Source organism: Capra hircus, chromosome 16 (assembly GCF_001704415.2).
Source record: "Capra hircus breed San Clemente chromosome 16, ASM170441v1, whole genome shotgun sequence".
In the NCBI taxonomy this organism is placed as follows: domain Eukaryota; kingdom Metazoa; phylum Chordata; class Mammalia; order Artiodactyla; family Bovidae; genus Capra; species Capra hircus.
The window spans coordinates 62,215,540-62,235,678 of record NC_030823.1 but is presented as its reverse complement, the minus strand read 5'-3'; the positions used below and the strand labels follow the sequence as shown (position 1 = coordinate 62,235,678).

Here is a 20,139-nt window from a genome sequence, read left to right as displayed (position 1 = left end):
TTCCTCTGGGTCCCCTTATGTTGAATGCTTGCTCTGCTGGACTTTGTCCCAGTGCCCGAGAGGCTCCCCGCTCCTTGTCTATATCCAGACCCGCCCTAGTCATATTTGCCTACAGTATTCCTGGACCTGTCATAGTCACAGCCCCACCCAGATGATTCTACAGTCCTGGGTGGGCATGAGCCCTGCTGTCCTCGCATCTCAACACCTATCATCTTGAGAAAAGTCTAGGGAATAAAGGTCATCAGCATAGCAGGATACTTTGTTTGGAAATTAGACCAGATTCTCCAATAAGCTTTCTAGTTTTTCCTTGTCCTGCAACCCATGGAATCAATGAGCCATGTGGAGGGCTTATTTAGGATATTCTGACTCATTTTGCTCCCAATTGTCTTCAAAGGACAGAAAATGGGCCTGGCCACTCTGATGACAGTAATTTGGCTTATAGGCTAGACATATTCCTGAGTCTCTTAATCAGTTAATTTGGCAAATGGACAGAATTCCAGGGAAGAACTCTTCCTTTGGTGTGGAAAGCTGTGCAGGTGGTCACCATGCAATGAGAACTGGCCAGAGAATCGGAAGTGGTGTGTTCTGGTCCAGACTCTGCCACTTACTACTGAGTGATCTTGAGAAATTCATTTACCTTCTCTGTGTGCCAGTTCTTCATCTATTTAAAAATAAATGATCTCATACATGGTCACTCACAGGGTTGTGAGGATCTGCTGAGACAACAGGGGTGTGAGTCATTGTCCGAACAGGAGGATCCTCGCAACAAAAGATCCGATCTGATGAAACAGTACCTTGCTTCCTAGAGTATTTAATGCCATCTGCAATAGGTCTCCTGGGATTCTTCAACCACCTTGCGTCAAGGATTTGCTCAAGGCCATGTGGCTGCAGAGTGCAACAGGTGTCCAGACCCTGAGGGTAGGTGTTCTGTTGCACACCCACCATGAAAAGACTGTCTCTGACTCCAGGACGGAATGGGGTGGGGGGCAGAGGTGCTTCTCTCCACTCCCATCTTAGCCACCACAGTCTGGTCCCACCATGTCTGGGCTGCTCCCCCACTGATCTTTCCAGGGGCAGATGGTGTCAGGGCATTTCATTTCTGACCAGAAAAGGTTCTGTCAGTGGGAGGAGGCTTCTGAGAGATGATGTGTCTCTGTTGGGGGTCTGACTTGATTACTTCTTCTCCTTTTTGGTGCTGGGTAATTTTGGTCTGAAGGAAGAGAGAAGAGTGGCCAGTTATCACAGTGGCATTGAGGAAACTAGCGCTGTACTCTCTGCTGGTTGGTTGCTGTCCTCCCCTTTAAGTGTGGCGATGGCCAAAATCTAAACCCTTTTAACCCCAGCATTCTTATCCTCATCTTCCTCTTCAAGAACTTGTAACTCTGAAGCAACACATTGCCTTTCTGTGCAAAGAGCCCCCAGGTTTCTGGCTTGTCTTCCAGGCACCAGCACCAGCAAATGATACTTGGGCAGCTCCAAGCCCCTTTTGGACTTGAAGCAGGTTTGAGAAGGTGGGATGGCTGGTGAGAAGCCAGGCCTGCCATTCATAGAGCCTACTGTCTATAAACTTGACCTTCCAGTAGCTCTTTGGAACTGTTTCCATGACACTCCTAGGGACTCTCCTATAGCCCTAATTTACCATCAGTCCCACTCTGATGCTTGTACCGAAGCGAATTAGGCTAAATCAGATTTTGACAGTCTCAAATCCTTTCTATCCTTACTGCAATATCTGGCCATGCAGAAGAATAGCTCTTCTTTCCTGTCTTATACTCTGGAGGACTGGAGTATTAGTGTGTTATGTTGCTTCAGTCAAGTCCCACTCTTTGTGACCCTATGGACTGTAGCCCGCCAGGCTCCTCTGTCCATGGGATTTCTTCAGACAAGAATACTGGAGTGGGTTACCATACCCTCCTCCATGGGATCTTCCCAACCCAGGGATTGAACTTAATGTCTCTTACATCTCCTGCATGGCAGGCGAGTGCTGTACCCACTAGCACCACCTGGGAAGCCCCCAGAGTATTAGGGCAGCCAGCAACAAAAGATCATCTGGGACACTTCCCCCACCAATAGCATTCTACTGGGAGGTGGGTCAGGGGCTCCAATTTCTTAAAAGTGTCCGTTTTGATGGAGGTGGACAACAACCCATAGAGAAACCCTTCCCTCACTAGCCTGACTATAAGCCTCTTGAGAAGCTCAGCTTCTTGATTCTGTATGCCATGAGGTGTCGGGATGTGGAGCTAGGTTTCTCCCCCTTCTCCCATCGTATACTTGGACAAAGCAACTTCTTCTGGACCAAAGAAAAGGACTTCCAGCTCATTCCTACCCTGAGACAGGACACAGCTGCATGGCAGAGATCGCATGTCTTGACTGAGTAAAGATGCTAGATGAAGCTAAAGACAAAAACAGAGAAAAACACATCAGCACGAATGGCACAGGCACTCATCGGAAGATCATTCCAGGACAGCCTCCAGGGAAGGAGTCTGGAAAGGGAAGGGGAAGCAGTGGTGCTCCAGGGACATTTAGGAGCCTCATTTCTGGGCTGCAATATATATATATACATATATATATATATATGTATGTATATATATATATATATTTGTCTTAGGAGACATTTCATTTGGATGCAGAGGTCATGATGCCAACCTCATATTTCCAAGGAAGTAGAATAAGGAGATTAATCTGCCAGAGGAGCACTAGAATCACAAGACTTGAGGGCTGTTTGGATTTTACAGATCATGGGAATGTTCTGTAGCTGCCTCCCTCATTAGGCAACAAGGGGACATAAACGAACAGGCAGGTAGGGCAAGCTGGCACCTCATGCATTCAGGAAGCAGAGAAGCAGTATCTCCCAACCTGGAAACAAATGCCGACAACTGGGATAGAAAGGAAAGGCTGGCTGGGAGAGACCATGTAGACCACAGAGGCAGGGTTAGTGCTTGGGGGTGGAACTGGCTCGAGGCTGAAGATGCGGAAGAAAAAAGGATACAACAAGGACCCCAAAATGTGAAGCTAGAGCTAGAGAGTTTATTACAGGGATAAGAAGATCAGTAGCAGGAGCCTCTGGAAAGTAGATGGTGTGGGGTGGAGGTCCTGTTTCAGTCAGCAGGTACTCTCAGTGGGAGGAAAATGTTCCCATTGGGATGTTACTATTGTCTCTGAATAAGGATCACACACCACGCCTGGGAATGGTCGAAAGCCAGGAGAGAGACAGAGAAGCTTAAGGCATTCCCCTTGAAGGGTCTATACCGGGAGCCATTATCAGGAAGATATAATTATTCAAATGGGAGCTGTGCACGGAGCCCTGGTTCTCACCCCCCATCCCTTGTGAGTGGCAGTCACTTCACATTTTGGGGGTCTTGGTTTCTTCCTGGTCAGTAGGGAGACTTGGCCTTCCTGTCACCCTCTAAATGAGCAGTGGACTTTTGATATCAGTGGACTTCCACCTCCAACTCACAGTTTTGGATTAGACTTCCTGGCACATCCCGAGGTAGAGGCTGCAACCACTCAATACCTCTGCACAAGGTGAATCTTAGGATGGCTTGGTCTCCTGGGGAAGGAAGAAGGGGCACAGTACAGTGATGCCCAACAGAATAAGTCTGTGTAAGTCAGCAAGAAAGCCCCTGTTTACCATTCTTCAGATTATAGGATGTAAGTGATAGAACACTACCTCCAACTCCACCACCTCTGCAACGGAGACCAGGGGCGTGAGGCTGAGACAGGGAAGCAAGATGGCCCAGGACTCTCCAGGCTGAGAATCCAAGTGGCCTGACCCTTAGCTCAAGGTGCCCTGCTGCCCTCTTCAGACATCAGAAAAGATTTGGGCATTTGCTTCCTGGGAGCTCAGCAGGAGGAAGGGAGCCAAAGGCGGGAAGCTCTGGGGCCACTGCCAAGGGGCACTTTCTGGCTCTTCTGAGTGAGCAGCACTTGCCCTTCCTGCCTGCCCTGCTCCCTCTCCTTTTCCTCTTACTGCTCCTCTCCTCCCCTGCCCCAACTGGCATCACCAATAAGCCCTTGCACCCCAGGGACATTCTGCCCCACATCCTAAGTAGATTGCTGATTTCCGTCTGCCTATGTGACACTTCCAGCTGCTGAGACAAGGATGACGAGCAGTATTCATAGACCCTTGGGGTGACTGCAGTGGGAGAGGAAGGTGATGTGTTTCGGACTGAGGTGAGGACACGCTCAGAGGGGCAGGATGCTCTACACGAGCCAGCCTTGCTTCCCTTACCATTTGGGGGGTCAGCCAGAGATGGGCTGAGGTCTAAAGGACTCTTGTTTGCACTCCAGGAAGCAGGTGGGGTGCTTGTTTGTGGGGGATGGGGTAGGGGCAGGGGTGGGTATCTGGGGAAGTGGACATGAGAATGGGACGGCTTAGAGCTGAACCAACAGAACACTCAGCTCCTGTTGTCTCAGGACAGTTCGTGGCCGTTTTTTAGTTTCTTGTCCTGTTTCTGTGTCTTGTCCTGATGCTGGTACAGTTCACAGATCTGTTAACTTTGTTCCCCAAAATTTCTACTGCAGAGACATCCAGCTTTACCCCTCGCCAGGCACTTCCCTGTGAACCCTCCTCCCTCTCTTTAAAATTCCCTTCTTTGCTCAAGTACTGATTTCACAGCAGGTATCTGGGAAGGGGCTGAGTTTAACTGCTCTGCATTAAGAAAACATACATATGTATATATTTATTGATTAATATATGTTATTAATAACTGTATAAGCCTCTCATAATCACACTACCCAGAGATAATTCTATCGATACTATATTTCTAAGTTCTTTCCTGTGTTTCATAAATATTACATAAATACATATTTATATTTACCATGCTAAAATCATACTCTCCCTCCACTTCCTAATTTTCTTACTTAACACTATACCCCATGCCCGAGGTTGGGGTGGCGGCCAGGTGGAACAACCCCACATCCAAGGAGTGATGGCTGTGCAGGCGCAGGAGGGCCTAGAGGATCTACTCCATGTTCAAGGTCAGGAGGGGTGGTGGTGAGGAGATACCCCTCGTCCAAGGTAAGGAGCAATGGCTGCACTTAGCTGGAGCAGCCATGAAGAGATACCCCAGGTACAAAGTAAGAGAAACCCAAGTAAGACGGTAGGTGTTGCGAGAGGGCATCAGAGGGCAGACACACTGAAACCATACTCACAGAAAACTAGCCAATCTAATCACACTAGGACCACAGCCTTGTCTAACTCAATGAAACTAAGCCATGCCCTGTGGGGACACCCAAGACGGGCTGGTCATAGTGGAGAGATCTGACAGAATGTGGTCCACTGGAGAAGGGAATGGCAAGCCACTTCAATAGTCTTGTCTTGAGAACCCCATGAAAAGGCAAAATGATAGGATACTGAAAGAGGAACTTCCCAGGTCAGTAGGTGCCCAATATGCTACTGGAGATCAGTGGAGAAATAACTCCAGAAAGAATGAAGGGATGGAGCCAAAGCAAAAACAATACCCAGTTGTGGATGTGATTGGTGATAGAAGCAAGATCCAATGATGTAAAGAGCAATATTGCATAGGAACCTGGAATGCCAGGTCCATGAATCAAGGCAAATTGGAAGTGGGCAAACAGGAGATGGCAAGAGTGAACATCAACATTCTAGGAATCAGCAAACTAAAATGGACTGCAATGGGTGAATTTAACTCAGATGACCATTACATCTACTACTGTGGGCAGGAATCCCTCAGAAGAAATGGAGTAGCCATCATGGTCAATAAAAGAGTCCAAAATGCAGTACTTGGATGCAATCTCAAAAATGACAGAATGATCTCTGTTCGTTTCCAAGGCAAACCATTCAGTATCACAGTAATCCAAGTCTATGCCCCAACCAGTAACACTGAAGAAGCTGAAGTTGAACAGTTCTATGAAGACCTACAAGACCTTTTAGAACTAACATCCCCAAAAGATGTCCTTTTCATTCTAGGGGACTGGAATGCAAAAGTAGGAAGTCAAGAAACACCTGGGTAACAGGCAAATTTGGCCTTGGAATATGGAATGAAGCAGAGCAAAGGCTAATAGAATTTTGCCAAGAGGAGCACTGGTCATAGCAAACCCTCTTCCAACAACACAAGAGAAGACTCTACACATGGACATCACCAGATGGTCAACGCCGAAATCAGATTGATTGTATTCTTTGCAGCCAAAGAAGGAAAAGGTCTATATAGTCAGCAAAAACAAGACTGGGAGCTGACTGTGGCTCAGATCATGAGCTCCTTATTGCCAAATTCAGACTTAAATTGAAGAAAGTAGGGAAAACCACTAGACCATTCAGGAATGACCTAAATCAAATCCCTTATGATTATACAGTGGAAGTGAGAAATAGATTTAAGGGGCTAGATCTGATAGATAGAGTGCCTGATGAACTATGGACTGAGGTTCATGACACTGTACAGGAGACAGGGATCAAGACCATCCCCATGGAAAAGAAATGCAAAAAAGCAAAATGGCTGTCTGAGGAGGCCTTACAAATAGCTGTGAAGAGAAGAGAAGTGAAAAGCAAAGGAGAAAAGGAAAGATATAAGCATCTGAATGCAGAGTTCCAAAGAATAGCAAGAAGAGATAAGAAAGCCTTCCTCAGCAATCAATGCAAAGAAATAGAGGAAAACAACAGAACGGGAAAGACTAGAGATCTCTTCAAGAAAATTAGAGATACTAAGGGAACATTTCATGCAAAGATGGGCTCGATAAAGGACAGAAATGGTCTGGACCTAATAGAAGCAGAAGATATTAAGAAGAGGTTGCAAGAATACACGGAAGAACTGTCCAAAAAAGATCTTCACGACCAAGATAATCACCATGGTGTGATCACTCACCTAGAGCCAGACATCCTGGAATGTGAAGTCAAGTGGGCCTTAGAAAGCATCACTACAAACAAAGCTAGTGGAGGTGATGGAATTCCAGTTGAGCTCTTTCAAATCCTGAAAGATGATGCTGTGTAAGTGCTACACTCAATATGCCAGCAAATTTGGAAAACTCAGCAGTGGCCACAGGACTGGGAAAGGTCAGTTTTCATTCCAATCCCAAAGAAAGGCAATGCCAAAGAATGCTCAAACTACTGCACAATTGCACTCATCTCACATGCAGTAAAGTAAGGCAATGCCAAAGAATGCTCAAACTACTGCACAATTGCACTCATCTCACATGCAGTAAAGTAATGCTCAAAATTCTTCAAGCCAGGCTTTAGCAATACGTGAACCGTGAACTTCCTGATGTTCAAGCTGGTTTTAGAAATGGCAAAGGAACCAGAAATCAAATTGCCAACATCCGATGGATCATGGAAAAAGCAAGAGAGTTCCAGAAAAGCATCCATTTCTGCTTTATTGACTATGCCAAAGCCTTTGACTGTGTGGATCACAATAAACTGTGGAAAATTCTGAAAGAGATGGGAATACCAGACCACTTGACCAGCCTCTTGAGAAACCTATATGCAGGTCAGGAAGCCACCGTTAGAACTGGACATGGAACAACACACTGGTTCCAAATAGGAAAAGGAGTACGTCAAGGCTGTATATTGTCACCCTGCTTATTTAACTTATATGCAGAGTACATCATTAGAAACGCTGGGCTGGAAGAAGCACAAGCTGGAATCAAGATTGCCAGGAGAAATATCAATCACCTCAGATATGCAGATGACACCACCCTTATGGCAGAAAGTGAAGAGGAACTCAAAAGCCTCTTGATGAGAGTGAAAGGGGAGAGTGAAAAAGTTGGCTTAAAGCTCAACATTCAGAAAACGAAGATCATGGCATCTGGTCCCATCACTTCGTGGGAAATAGATGGGGAAACAGTGGAAACAGTGTCAGACTTTATTTTGGGGGGCTCCAAAATCACTGCAGATGGTGATTGCAACCATGAAATTAAAAGACACTTACTCCGTGGAAGAAAAGTTATGACCAACCTAGATAGCATATTGAAAAGCAGAGCCATTACTTTGTCAACAAAGGTCCGTCTAGTCAAGGCTATAGTTTTTCCAGTAGTCATGTATGGATGTGAGAGTTGAACTGTGAAGAAGGCTGAGTGCCAAAGAATTGATGCTTTTGAACTGTGGTGTTGGAGAAGACTCTTGAGAGTCCCTTGGACTGCAAGGAGATCCAAACAGTCCATCCTGAAGGAGCTCAACCCTGGGATTTCTTTGGAAGGAATGATGCTAAAGCTTAAACTCCATTACCTTGGCCACCTCATGCGAAGAGGTGACTCACTGGAAAAGACTCTGATGCTGGGAGGGATTGGGGGCAGGAGGAAAAGGGGACGACAGAGGATGAGATGGCTGGATGGCATCACTGACTTGATGGAGGTGAATCTGAGTGAACTCCGGGAGATGGTGATGGACAGGGAGGCCTGGCGTGCTGCGATTCATGGGGTCGCAAAGAGTCGGACACGACTGAGCGACTGAACTGAACTGAACACTATAAAATAGATGTGCTTCCCTGGTGGCTCAGACAGTAAAAGATCTGCCAGCAATGTGGGAGACCCGGTTTGATCCCTGGGTCAGGAAGATCCCCTAGGAACGCATGGCAGTCCACTGGAGTATTCTTGCCTAGAGAATTCCATGGACAGAGGAGCCAGGTGGGCTACAGTCCACGGGGTCACAAAGCATTGGACACAACTTAGTGTAAGACTTTTGCTCTTTCAAATGGTAAGGTTGGGTGGAGATAGTTGGAGCAGGAACCTTCATCCATGGTAGTGAAGTAGCTTGCCACCTCTGTTACTGACCACGGAGTCTGAGACCTATGTCCCCACAGGCACTCTGGGAGGTACTGTCGGGGAGCAGTGTGTGGGTGGGGTACCCTTTTGCTAGCACTGAAAGCCACTGATAAAATAAGGTGTTAATGCTTCTCTGAGGGCCAAGTTAATAAGATGGCCAACCCCCAGCAAACACCCTCTGTGAAGTATTACAGCTGGTCCTTCTGGGCTTTGTTCTCCTTTCGTGAGTCTCGTCTGCTAGAGAATGGGGCTGTGTGTCACAGTGAAGCTTACCTCCACTCCAAGGAGGGTACTTGTACACAGGTTTGGGAGAAATTATTACGTCCTTGAACTTCTTTCCCATGTACTGGAGGTAAGACCGGATTGCCTTCCAGGCACAAAACCTGTAAGAAAAATGGCTTCAAGTCACAGAGAGAAAACCACCCACTGAAGGGGCTAGACCACTGAGCACAAAGGAAGTGGGTGGGGACCAGTCCTCGCAAAGAAGGGGTGGTGTCCTATAGAGAGGAGGAGAGCCCTGGGCCTCAGAGCTGCCTGTCAGAGGCCCTCTGAGGCCGCCTCTTTGTCCAGGCCCAGCTTCAGTGAATGCCTGGCCTGGGTGGGATGTTAGGACTTCCTTCTGGAATCACCAGTGAATGGAGTCTGTAAAGAATATGCAGCACTGAGGCCTTGGTGGGGCTAACTGCTGGGATGCTGACTTCAGCCTTAGACTGGGGCGGTGGGTGGGGGGGTGAAATCACTATCTATGACCCTACCTGGAACAGTCAGAGTGACTGGCCTCCTCCAGGGGCCTGATTCTTGGTTTCCTACCTGTCCTTTAACTGGGGGCTGTGATCCCCTCAGCTTATTCCCCAGAGCCCTTTCCCTGGAGTAGACCCTGGTTCCTCATGCAGACTCACTGCAACCTGGGAACTCTCACTCCCTAGAAATCCTGGAACACTCCCCACCCCTTCCTCCATGGCCTCTAACCCTTTGCTCTCCATCAGCCTGCTGTTGGATGGCGACCTCTTGGAGGTCAGTCTTGGTGTCTTGACCTCCACCCTTCCTCCTCCTCCCTGAAGGGTACTCTATTCATTCACAGTTGGTTTTTCCCATTCCACTTACTGAACTGGGTGTCCCTTTCATCATGAACCACCCACTATGCCACAAATGCATTCTTTATGGTGCTTAAGAGACCAAGAGACCTGGCTTCTAGTCCTGGTTTTACTACTTACCAAGTGATCCTGGGCGAGCCCTTAATCACTCTGAACCTCAGTTTCCTCATCTATAAAATAGTGACAGTAAGACTTTGCCCCACCCAGCTCACAGTGTTGATGAGAGGCTGTCGGGGTAATGTGCATGAACACAGTTTGCACAACATGAAACTCTTTGTAAGTGCACAAGAAAGGAAGTAAAGAACCGGCTCCATGAGGATTAGGGATTCAAAGCCTGCCTGAAGCACCTCCCTACTTCCTCAATAGGTCTGAGGAAGAGCTGAACACTGACTCCAACCAGGAACAGCATGTATTTCTCAGGGGCTTCTAAATGTCTGGAAAGTTTCAGGATGAGTTTCCATTGAGTCCTGGTTTGGAGAACTAGAATCAAGTTTAAATTTAAGTGCTAGATAAAAATTGGTGTTCAAAAGGCTAACCTGGGAGCTTCCTTCTTGGTCTAATGGTTAAGACTCTGTGCTTTCACTGCAAGGGGTACAGGTTCTATCCCTGGTTGGAGAACTAAGATTCTGCATGTCATGTGGTGGGGACATACACAAAATAATAATGAAAAATAAAAAATAAAAGGCTAAACTGATTATCTTGATCTTAGATTTTTGTATTTTTTAAATTCTACATTAAATAATTTATTACCTTGGTGATTTTAAAGTAAAGGCTGATGATGGGTAAACAACCTGTGGTTTAGTCACTTGCCCGGAGCCAGCCTGAGGAACTCCACCCGTGGCAAAGGTCATGAGGAAGGAGGCTCAGCATACGCAAAGGTGGGATGGAGCCTCAGGAGACCCCCTGTTCCCGAGCATTTACCCCCAAAACCAGAGTCTGCCTGCTTTACTGTGTTATGCTTTCCACCTACTCTTCTGACATTAACAGGGGCTGTCCCCCCACCACCTTTTTCTGGAAAAAGTTAATTTAGAGCTTTTAGATAATAAATCTTCTGGGCGTGGTCCAAAAAACTCCTCTGATTGCTCTCTAGCCTGCCTGACAGGATTATCTAGCCACATGTGATTGTTTACTGCCTCCCAACCCCCGCTCGAGGCCAGGGCTGGCTGCCTGGAGAAGCAACCTGAGGAGCTGTGGCTATGCAGGCGCAGGAGGGCCTAGAGGAGCTGTCCCATGTTGAAGGTCAGGAACTGTGGCGGTAAGGAGATACCCCTCATCCAAGGTAAGGAGCAGCGGCTGTGCTTTGCTGGAGCAGCTGTGAAGAGATACCCCACGCCCAGGGTAAGAGAAACCCAAGTAAGATGGTAGGTGTTGCAAGAGGGCATCAGAGGGCAGACACACTGAAACCATAATCACAGAAAACTAGCCAATCTAATCACACTAGGACCACAGCCTTGTCTAACTCAATGAAACTAAGCCATGCCTACAGGGCAACCCAAGATGGGCGGGTCATGGTGGAGAGGTCTGACAGAATGTGGTCCACTGGAGAAGGGAATGGCAAGGCACACTCAGTATTCTTGCCTTGAGAACACCATGAACAGTATGAAAAGGCAAAATGATAGGATACCAAAAGAGGAACTCCCCAGGTCATTAGGTGCCCAATATGCTACTGGAGATCAGTGGAGAAATAACTCCAGAAAGAATGAAGGGATGGAGCCAAAGCAAAACCAATACCCAGCTGTGGATGTGACTGGTGATAGAAGCAAGATCCAGTGCTGTAAAGAGCAATATTGCATAGGAACCTGGAATGTCAGGTCCATGAATCAAGGCAAATTGGAAGTGGTCAAACAAGAGAGGGCAAGAGTGAACGTCGACATTCTAGGAATCAGCAAACTAAAATGGACTGCAATGGGTGAATTTAACTCAGATGACCATTACATCTACTATTGCGGGCAGGAATCCCTTAGAAGAAATGGAGTAGCTGTCATGGTCAGCAAAAGAGTCCAAAATGCAGTACTTGGATGCAATCTCAAAAACGACAGAATGCTCTCTGTTCATCTCCAAGGCAAACCATTCAATATCACAGTAATCCAAGTCTATGCCCCAACCAGTAACACTGAAGAAGCTGAAGTTGAACGGTTTTATGAAGACCTACAAGACCTTTTAGAACTAACACCCCTAAAAGATGTCCTTTTCATTCTAGGGGACTGGAATGCAAAAGTAGGAAGTCAAGAAACACCTGGAGTAACAGGCAGATTTGGCCTTGGAATATGGAATGAAGCAGGGCAAAGACTAATAGAGTTTTGCCAAGAAAATGCACTGGTCATAGCAAACACCCTCTTCCAACAACACAGGAGAAGACTCTACACATGGACATCACCAGATGGTCAACACCGAAATCAGATTGATTATATTCTTTGCAGCCAAAGATGGAGAAGCTCTATACAGTAACAAAAACAAGACCAGGAGCTGACTGTGGCTCAGATTATCAACTCCTTATTACCAAATTCAGACTCAAATTGAAGAAAGTAGGGAAAACCACTAGACCATTCAGGAATGACCTAAATCAAATCCCTTATGATTTATACAGTAGAAGTGAGAAATAGATTTAAGGGCCTAGATCTGATAGATAGAGTGCCTGATGAACTATGGATGGAGGTTTGTGACATTGTACAGGAGACAGGGATCAAGGCCATCCCCATGGAAAAGAAATGCAAAAAAGCAAAATGGCTGTCTGGGGAGGCCTTACAAATAGCTGTGAAAAGAAGAGAGGTGAAAAGCAAAGGAGAAAAGGAAAGATATAAGCATCTGAATGCAGAGTTCCAAAGAATAGCAAGAAGAGATAAGAAAGCCTTCCTCAGCGATCAATGCAAAGAAATAGAGGAAAACAACAGAATGGGAAAGACAAGAGATCTCTTCAAGAAAATTAGAGATACCAAGGGAATATTTCATGCAAAGATGTGCTCAATAAAGGACAGAAATGGTCTGGACCTAATAGAAGCAGAAGATATTAAGAAGAGGTGGCAAGAATACATGGAAGAACTGTCCAAAAAAGATCTTCATGACTCAGATAATCACCATGGTGTGATCACTAATCTAGAGTCAGACATCCTGGAATGTGAAGTCAAGTGGACCTTAGAAAGCATCACTACAAACAAAGCTAGTGGAGGTGATGGAATTCCAGTTGAGCTCTTTCGAATCCTGAAAGATGATGCTGTGAAAGTGCTACACTCAATATGCCAGCAAATTTGGAAAACTCAGCAGTGGCCACAGGACTGGAAAAGGGCAGTTTTCATTCCAATCCCAAAGAAAGACAATGCAAAAGAATGCTCAAACTACTGCACAACTGCACTCATCTCACATGCTAGTAAAGTAATGCTCAAGATTCCCCAAGCCAGGCTTCAGCAATATGTGAACCATGAACTTCCTGATGTTCAAGCTGGTTTTAGAAAAGGCAGAGGAACCAGAGATCAAATTGCCAACATCCGATGGATCATGGAAAAAGCAAGAGAGTTCCAGAAAAGCATCCATTTCTGCTTTATTGACTATGCCAAAGCCTTTGACTGTGTGGATCACAATAAACTGTGGAAAATTCTGAAAGAGATGGGAATACCAGACCACCTAACCTGCCTTTTGAGAAATCTGGATGCAGGTCAGGAAGCAACAGTTAGAACTGGACATGGAACAACACACTGGTTCCAAATAGGAAAAGGAGTACGTCAAGGCTGTATATTGTCACCCTGCTTATTTAACTTATATGCAGAATACATCATGAGAAACGCTGGACTGGAAGAAACACAAGCTGGAATCAAGATTGCCAGGAAAAATATCAATAACCTCAGATATACAGATGACACCACCCTTATGGCAGAAAGTGAAGAGGAGCTAAAAAGCCTCTTGATGAAAGTGAAAGAGGAGAGTGAAAAAGTTGGCTTAAAGCTCAACATTCAGAAAACGAAGATCACGGCATCTGGTCCCATCACTTCATGGGAAGTAGATGGGGAAACAGTGGAAACAGTGTCAGACTTTATTTTTGGGGGCTCCAAAATCACTGCAGATGGTGACTGCAGCCATGAAATGAAAAGACGCTTACTCCTTGGAAGAAAAGTAATGACCAACCTAGATAGTATCTTCGAAACCAGAAGCATTACTTTGCCGACTAAGGTCCATCTAGTCAAGGCTATGGTTTTTCCAGTGGTCATGTATGGATGTGAGAGTTGGACTGTGAAGAAAGCTGAGCCCTGAAGAATTGATGCTTTTGAAGTGTGGTGTGGGAGAAGACTCTTGAGAGTCCCTTGGACTGCAAGGAGATCCAACCAGTCCATTCTGAAGGAGATCAGCCCTGGGATTTCTTTGGAAGGAATGATGCTAACACTGAAACTCCAGTACTTTGGCCACCTCATGTGAAGAGTTGACTCATTGGAAAAGACTGATACAGGGAGGGATTGGGGGCAGGAGGAGAAGGGGATGACCGAGGATGAGATGGCTGGATGGTATCACGGACTCGATGGACATGAGTAACTCCATCTGAGTCAACGCCGGGAGATGGTGATGGACAGGGAGGCCTGGAGTGCTGCGATTCATGGGGTCGCAAAGAGTCGGACACGACTGAGCGACTGAACTGAACTGAACCGTGAGAGGCACAAGATGCTTTAAAGTTTCTAAAAACGGATTCTTTAGAGAAGTTAGAAACTTAATAGAAGAGTACTAGTGAGTTAGTTAGAAATCATGTTGGTGCAGGGTTTCATTGCTGAGTTGATTGCTGCCAGGCCTCCATTTCCTTAGGCATCTGGGAGTATGTTAATCAATGTAATTGAAATGTAGAAAAGGAAATATAGTGGTTTTGATGTTAGCAATACTAGACTTACTGAGTTAATGAATTTTCTCTTTATAGATCATTGTACTCCTCTTTCTTTGTTATAAATCTCCGTGTCCTTGCTATGCAAAAATGTAACTTTATCACTATCTTAAGACTAAATAGATCTTAAGGGGAATAACTTTTCTGATCGATCAACCTTTATCAATAGAAAGTAAGGTGGGACCATAAAAATGTTAATCGGTGTCCAGACCAGAAGATATTGTAAAACAATTGTAAGACCCTTGTAAGAACAAAGATATTCTGAGAACACATTTATCTCTATGTATAACTAAAAGGATAAAAGTGGATTTGGAAAATAAAGAAATGGATCAGTTCCCGGAAAGACTAGTCTCCTCATGTCATTCTTTCTCTCACCTTCTGGCTGAATTCCCATCTGGAGTATGGAGGCTTGCCAAGCCTGCTAATTTTGCCCTGGTTTCTAAGACCCACACAAGAGGGAGCCCAAGGTGGGGCACCCTCTGCTATTCAAGTGGGCGCCGGTGGCCTACGTAAGTGGTGCAAACTCCTTGTCTCGTTATTTTATTGGTTCTCCACGTAAACCAGGTTATTCAGCCTCTTTTTTCTACTTATTTTCCTACTACACTATTTCTTTCTAATCTCCCCCCATATTTTTAATTAAGCAATTAATTCCTAGAATGCCGACTCCATCCCTGCTTCGAATTACCCTGGATCTGCCGGGGTCCAGCTGACTATTATGACCCCATGGACTATAGGCTGCCAGGCTCCTCTGTCCATGGGATTCTCCAGGCAAGAATATTGAAGTGGTGCCATTCCCTTCTCCAGGGGAATCTTCCTGACCCAGGGACTGAACCCAGGCCTCCTGCATTGCAGACAGATTCTTTACTGACTGAGCGACATGGAAAGTGTAAACAACCTTTACACTTCTATTTTAATGAACAACATTTTTTTTTTTGTAGGAAAGGGAAACCCTTAAGAGTCAGAGTCACATAATAGTCTAAATGTCCAAATCAACCTGGTCTGGGAACATTTCAGCCAGCTGTCCTCTGGGCACTATCCCCTAGGGTACTGCCTGTCACTATGTCGATGGCATGAGCTGGAGCTGGAGTAGACCACAGGAGTTAATAACTGGCTGGGAAGACTGTGAGGACCTGGGCTAGTCTCTCAGCCCAAACCATGACAAGTAGGTTCTGAAACCAGTGGGCTTCATGTTGTATCTGTCATGCGGCCATTTGGTTAGTTTAATGTTTGTATTTTGACCACGGATTCCTCACCATGTTTTCACTTTGAGTTAATGGCCACATTTGCTACTTTAATCTTGAGAGATATGGCATGCAAATCTGATTGTCCATCTCCTTTGAAAATGGAAATATCTAATAGTTGTGCCTCTAGTGATAATTATGGGATTTCAGCCTAACAGAGCAAAGGTTTTCTGGTTATTGCCCCCATGACACTCCTTAAGCACAAATACAATTGTGTTGGTCTTGACAGAATTTCCCTCCAAGTAGTTGCAGTCCACTCTTATCCTTGGGGCTTTCCCAGGTGGGGATAATGGTAAAGAACCTACTTGCCAATGTAGGAGATGTAAGAGACACAGGTTCGATCCCTGGGTAGGGAAGATCCCCTGGAGGAGGAAATGGCAATCCACTCCGGTATTCTTGCCTGGAGAATCCCATGGACAGAAGAGCCTGGTGGGCTGCAGTCCATGGGGTGGCAAAGAGTCAGACAAGACTGAAGCAACTGAACACACATATGCCCTCATCTTTAGGTGAGGAATCTAAACCTAAGAAAACCTAGCACCTCTTCCAAGCAAGCCCAGAAGGGAGGGGGATCCAGTTACCCACCCCTTGCATGGGCTTCCACCCTCTGATTCAGTGTTCAGTGTGAGGGATAGAGTGGGTGAGCAGGATAAGGATATATCACTGTAGTTCCCACGAAAGTAGAAACTGAAGCAGAGGGCTAGAGGAAGACAGAAAGGTCTCTCAAAACTCAAATGTGTTTTTCTGACCTCATGGTTCTCAGATTAAGGGAGACAGTTACCTTTTCCAGAAGTACATAATGATGGGGAAGACAGACATGATAGCCCCATGGAAGATGCTCCGATCCAGGTGGCCGTCTGAAATGGCAGTAAGGATCACGTCCTTCTGGGCATCAGAGATGTTCACCTACCCACAGAGTGGGAGCCTGTCACTGGCAGAGGTTCCAGGGAAGGCAGGAAACCTCTTTTGAAAGTTTTGAAACCTCAGGACTTTTAAGACCATCCCCTCCCCGAAGGCAGAAGTTTTTAATGGGACTGCTATGTAAAGGTCATCGGGTTGACCCAGACTTAGGAGGTGCCTTATGAAAACTTTCAGGATTCTTGTAGGGGCAAATGCTTCTTGGCAAAAGGCCAGAGAGGAGTGGGAGTCCTCCTTACTCTCAGCCTTGGAGGGACATCTGCATGCAGGTACAGCTTTAGGATGATACCAATTTTGGACTTCATTAGGATCACATCATTTTCATTGTATGCCCGGTTGACTTGTAGCACACGAGCTGAACTCACCAAATCATTAAATCTAAAAAGAAGAAGTGAAGAGGAAATCAGCAAGGAGAAAACGCAAGATTAAACAGTGTTTCTGGCCCAGATCTATTTCTGTCCTAAAAACATAAGAGCTAGTCCTGAGCCAGGTCATTCATTCAATCATAATTCATTCATTGGCAAATGCTGAGCACCTACCACATGTCACAGGCTGTGCCCAGTGCTTCTTCAGGTATATTTCTTCCCTGTAAGCTCCCTTATTTATCCCATCCTCCCTTCTTTACCCATCCTGGACCTTTCATCAGTTTTGCCTGCAACTATTTCACGAGCTCAGTGTTATCTTGCTCTTTTTTCCCCTCCTGTGCTGACCCTGTCACAATTACCACCACTCTCTGAAGCAACATATTCCTTTCCTTAAATTTTTTTTATTATAGTAAAATATGCAGGACATAGATTTCCAGTTTAATCATTTTTAAGTGTAGAGGTCAGTGACATTAAATACATCCATATAAACTGTGAAGTCATCACCATCAACTGACTCCAGAACTGTTTTCATCTTCCCAAACTAAAACTCCATACACAATAAACACTAACTCCCATTTCGCCTTTCCTCCAGCCCCTGGCAGCAACTATTGTTTGTCTTCTAGCAGTATATTCTTTTACTAACCAAAATATCTGTCAGTTATACCTTAAGTATGCAGCATAGTTCTCTCAGGCCATTTTAAATCTTAACCGTTTAAAATCTTCCTAAGAGTAGAGTACCATGGGCCTCCCATTATCAGCCTATTTTGCATGTCCATTCATATACTTGATCAGTGGGTAGTTATTAAGATTTTACTCTGCTGGTGCAGTTCCAGGAGCAGTGAACACAGTAACCAATATCCTGCTTTCCAGGAGCTCATAATCAGTGAGAGGAAGAAGACACATTTAAGTAAACAGATGGATAATTCAATAGGCAGTAGAATGCTAAGGAGACAACAAAAGGGGATGAGTGATAGGAAAGGGGGTGGGCACTGAGACTTGTACAATGAAAAAGAAAGAGACAGTCATCTGTCGATCCGAGGGCAGGGGCTTCTTCTCACCAAGAGGGCAGGAGTGCAAAGGCTCTGAGGCAGGCACCATCTTGGGAGGGCACTGGTAGGACAGAGCAGAGGCCCTCCTTGCTGGAGCGTGGGGCGAGTGGCGGGTAGCGTGAGGTAACCTCCCAGATAGAGACAGGCTCTGTTCATCGAGGCTCTTTAGGCAGTGAGAGGATATCTGGACTTCCTCCCAGTGGGAATGGGAAGCTGCTGGCACGCTTTAATCAGAAGAGTGATATAATCGGTCTACACTGAGAAAAGGCTGCTCTGGTTGCTGTGTGGGCAAGTTTGTAGATGGCAAGTGAGAAGGCAGAGAGGATGGTAGCAGGACTTGGAGCACCAGGGAGGGCTGTTCATGCTGGTATTATTTTTCTGCCCCTCACTTGCCTCCCCCTTGAACACTTTAAAAAAAACAAAACCTCACTAACCGCTACTCATCCTTCAAAGTTCAGCTTAGGTGACCTGTCTCCCAAGAAACCACTCCTAAGCACTCAGTTGTCTAAATGTACTTCCTGGGCTTGATGTGACAACTATTATGCTACTTCTTAACTTCTATTTGTGTTTTTTGTCTGCCATCCCATTAGTTGGTGGGGTCTTGGAGAACAGAGAACATGCCTTAGCAGGTTTTTTTATATTTGCAATGCTAAATTCAGTGCTTAAGAAATAATAAATAATCAATAAATATATGTGAAACTGAGCCAAACCCTTCCTTGGTGTACCAGTGGGAGATCTCTTAACCAAACACCCCTAACTTGTGTGCTGAGTTACCAGGTAGGTGCCCTGCACGTCTAAAGAACACACTGCCTGATACCGATGGCACACCCACCATACACACTGCTGGGACATTTTCATGAACTCTCTCACTTTTCTGTAACTAACTGAGGCAAATAGTTACAGAGAGCTATTCATATCTCTTCCCAAATATTTTTGCCTGTTGTTACTTTAATTTGTAATTTATGAAAATTGACAAACTATGAACATGAAAAGAAAAGGAATTTGTTGTTTTTGTGAAAACAAATTTGAATGCTTTGGGATGTTCCAATAAAGGCAAGTTTCCATTAAAAAAATTGCTATTGGGACTTCCCTGAGGCCCAATGGCAAAGACTACCCACTTCCAATGCAGTGGATGAGGGTTCAGTCCCTGGTGGGGCAACTAAGATCCCACATGATAACATAAATTTAAAAAACTGTATTAAAAAATGGCTAATGAGATCAGCTAGACTCCAATTTTTAAAAATTAAAAAATTAAAAATTACTACTGAGTTAAATAGTTGTGGAAGGCAATTTTAAATGTTGAAAAAACAAGTATAAAAATCCAGAAGGATTAAACTGCTTTGCAGTAACTATAGTTTCTCCCCCCACTATAGTTTCTCCCTCCACTACAGAAGAGAAAAATTAGAAATAGTAGATCATATTTTGGGTATGGTTTACACAGGAAAAATATGTAGACCTCCAATTAGTGGAATGGTTTTGGCTTTACTTCAAGTTTTATAGGTAAATTTACATGAATATGTTTTAACTTAAAAATTTATCTGCTTAATGTCATACATTCACACACACGCATTTTACTGTTACACTTCCTTGCTTTAGCGAAAGAACTATTGGTCCAGTTATGCAACATAAGTGGACATCTATCGTATTAACAAATAATAGGAAAAAAGTGCTCCACTTTCTGGGTATAAATAAGTGCATTTCAACACTGGGGACTGCAGAATATGGAGGAGCTTTTAAGATTGAGAGGAAAGAATGGTGGGCATGGATTCAGGGGCCTTTCACAGGGGGATTTTCAGGTGGAGACTGCTGCCTGGCAGAGCTGAAGTCCTTGTGTCACTTCCAGGCCACTGCAGCCTTTGCTGGGAGGAACTAAGTGTGGAAAGCCGTGAGGGGAAGGAGAAACAGGAAACT

At 45.2% G+C, this 20,139-nt stretch overlaps 1 protein-coding gene across 1 annotated transcript in view; it reads right to left on the bottom strand.

Moving 5' to 3' along the window:
* Nucleotides 509–20,139, bottom strand: part of RGSL1 (regulator of G-protein signaling like 1) — a 66,473-nt gene continuing 46,842 nt past the window's right edge. The window contains exons 16-21 of the mRNA XM_005690946.2: nt 17,054–17,192; nt 16,678–16,802; nt 8,983–9,092; nt 3,455–3,547; nt 2,324–2,390; nt 509–1,210 (exon numbers count right to left, since the gene is read on the bottom strand). Of these exons, the coding sequence (XP_005691003.2) occupies nt 1,174–1,210; nt 2,324–2,390; nt 3,455–3,547; nt 8,983–9,092; nt 16,678–16,802; nt 17,054–17,192 (571 nt within the window). The 3' untranslated portion in view covers nt 509–1,173. The remainder of the gene's footprint in view (nt 1,211–2,323; nt 2,391–3,454; nt 3,548–8,982; nt 9,093–16,677; nt 16,803–17,053; nt 17,193–20,139) is intronic.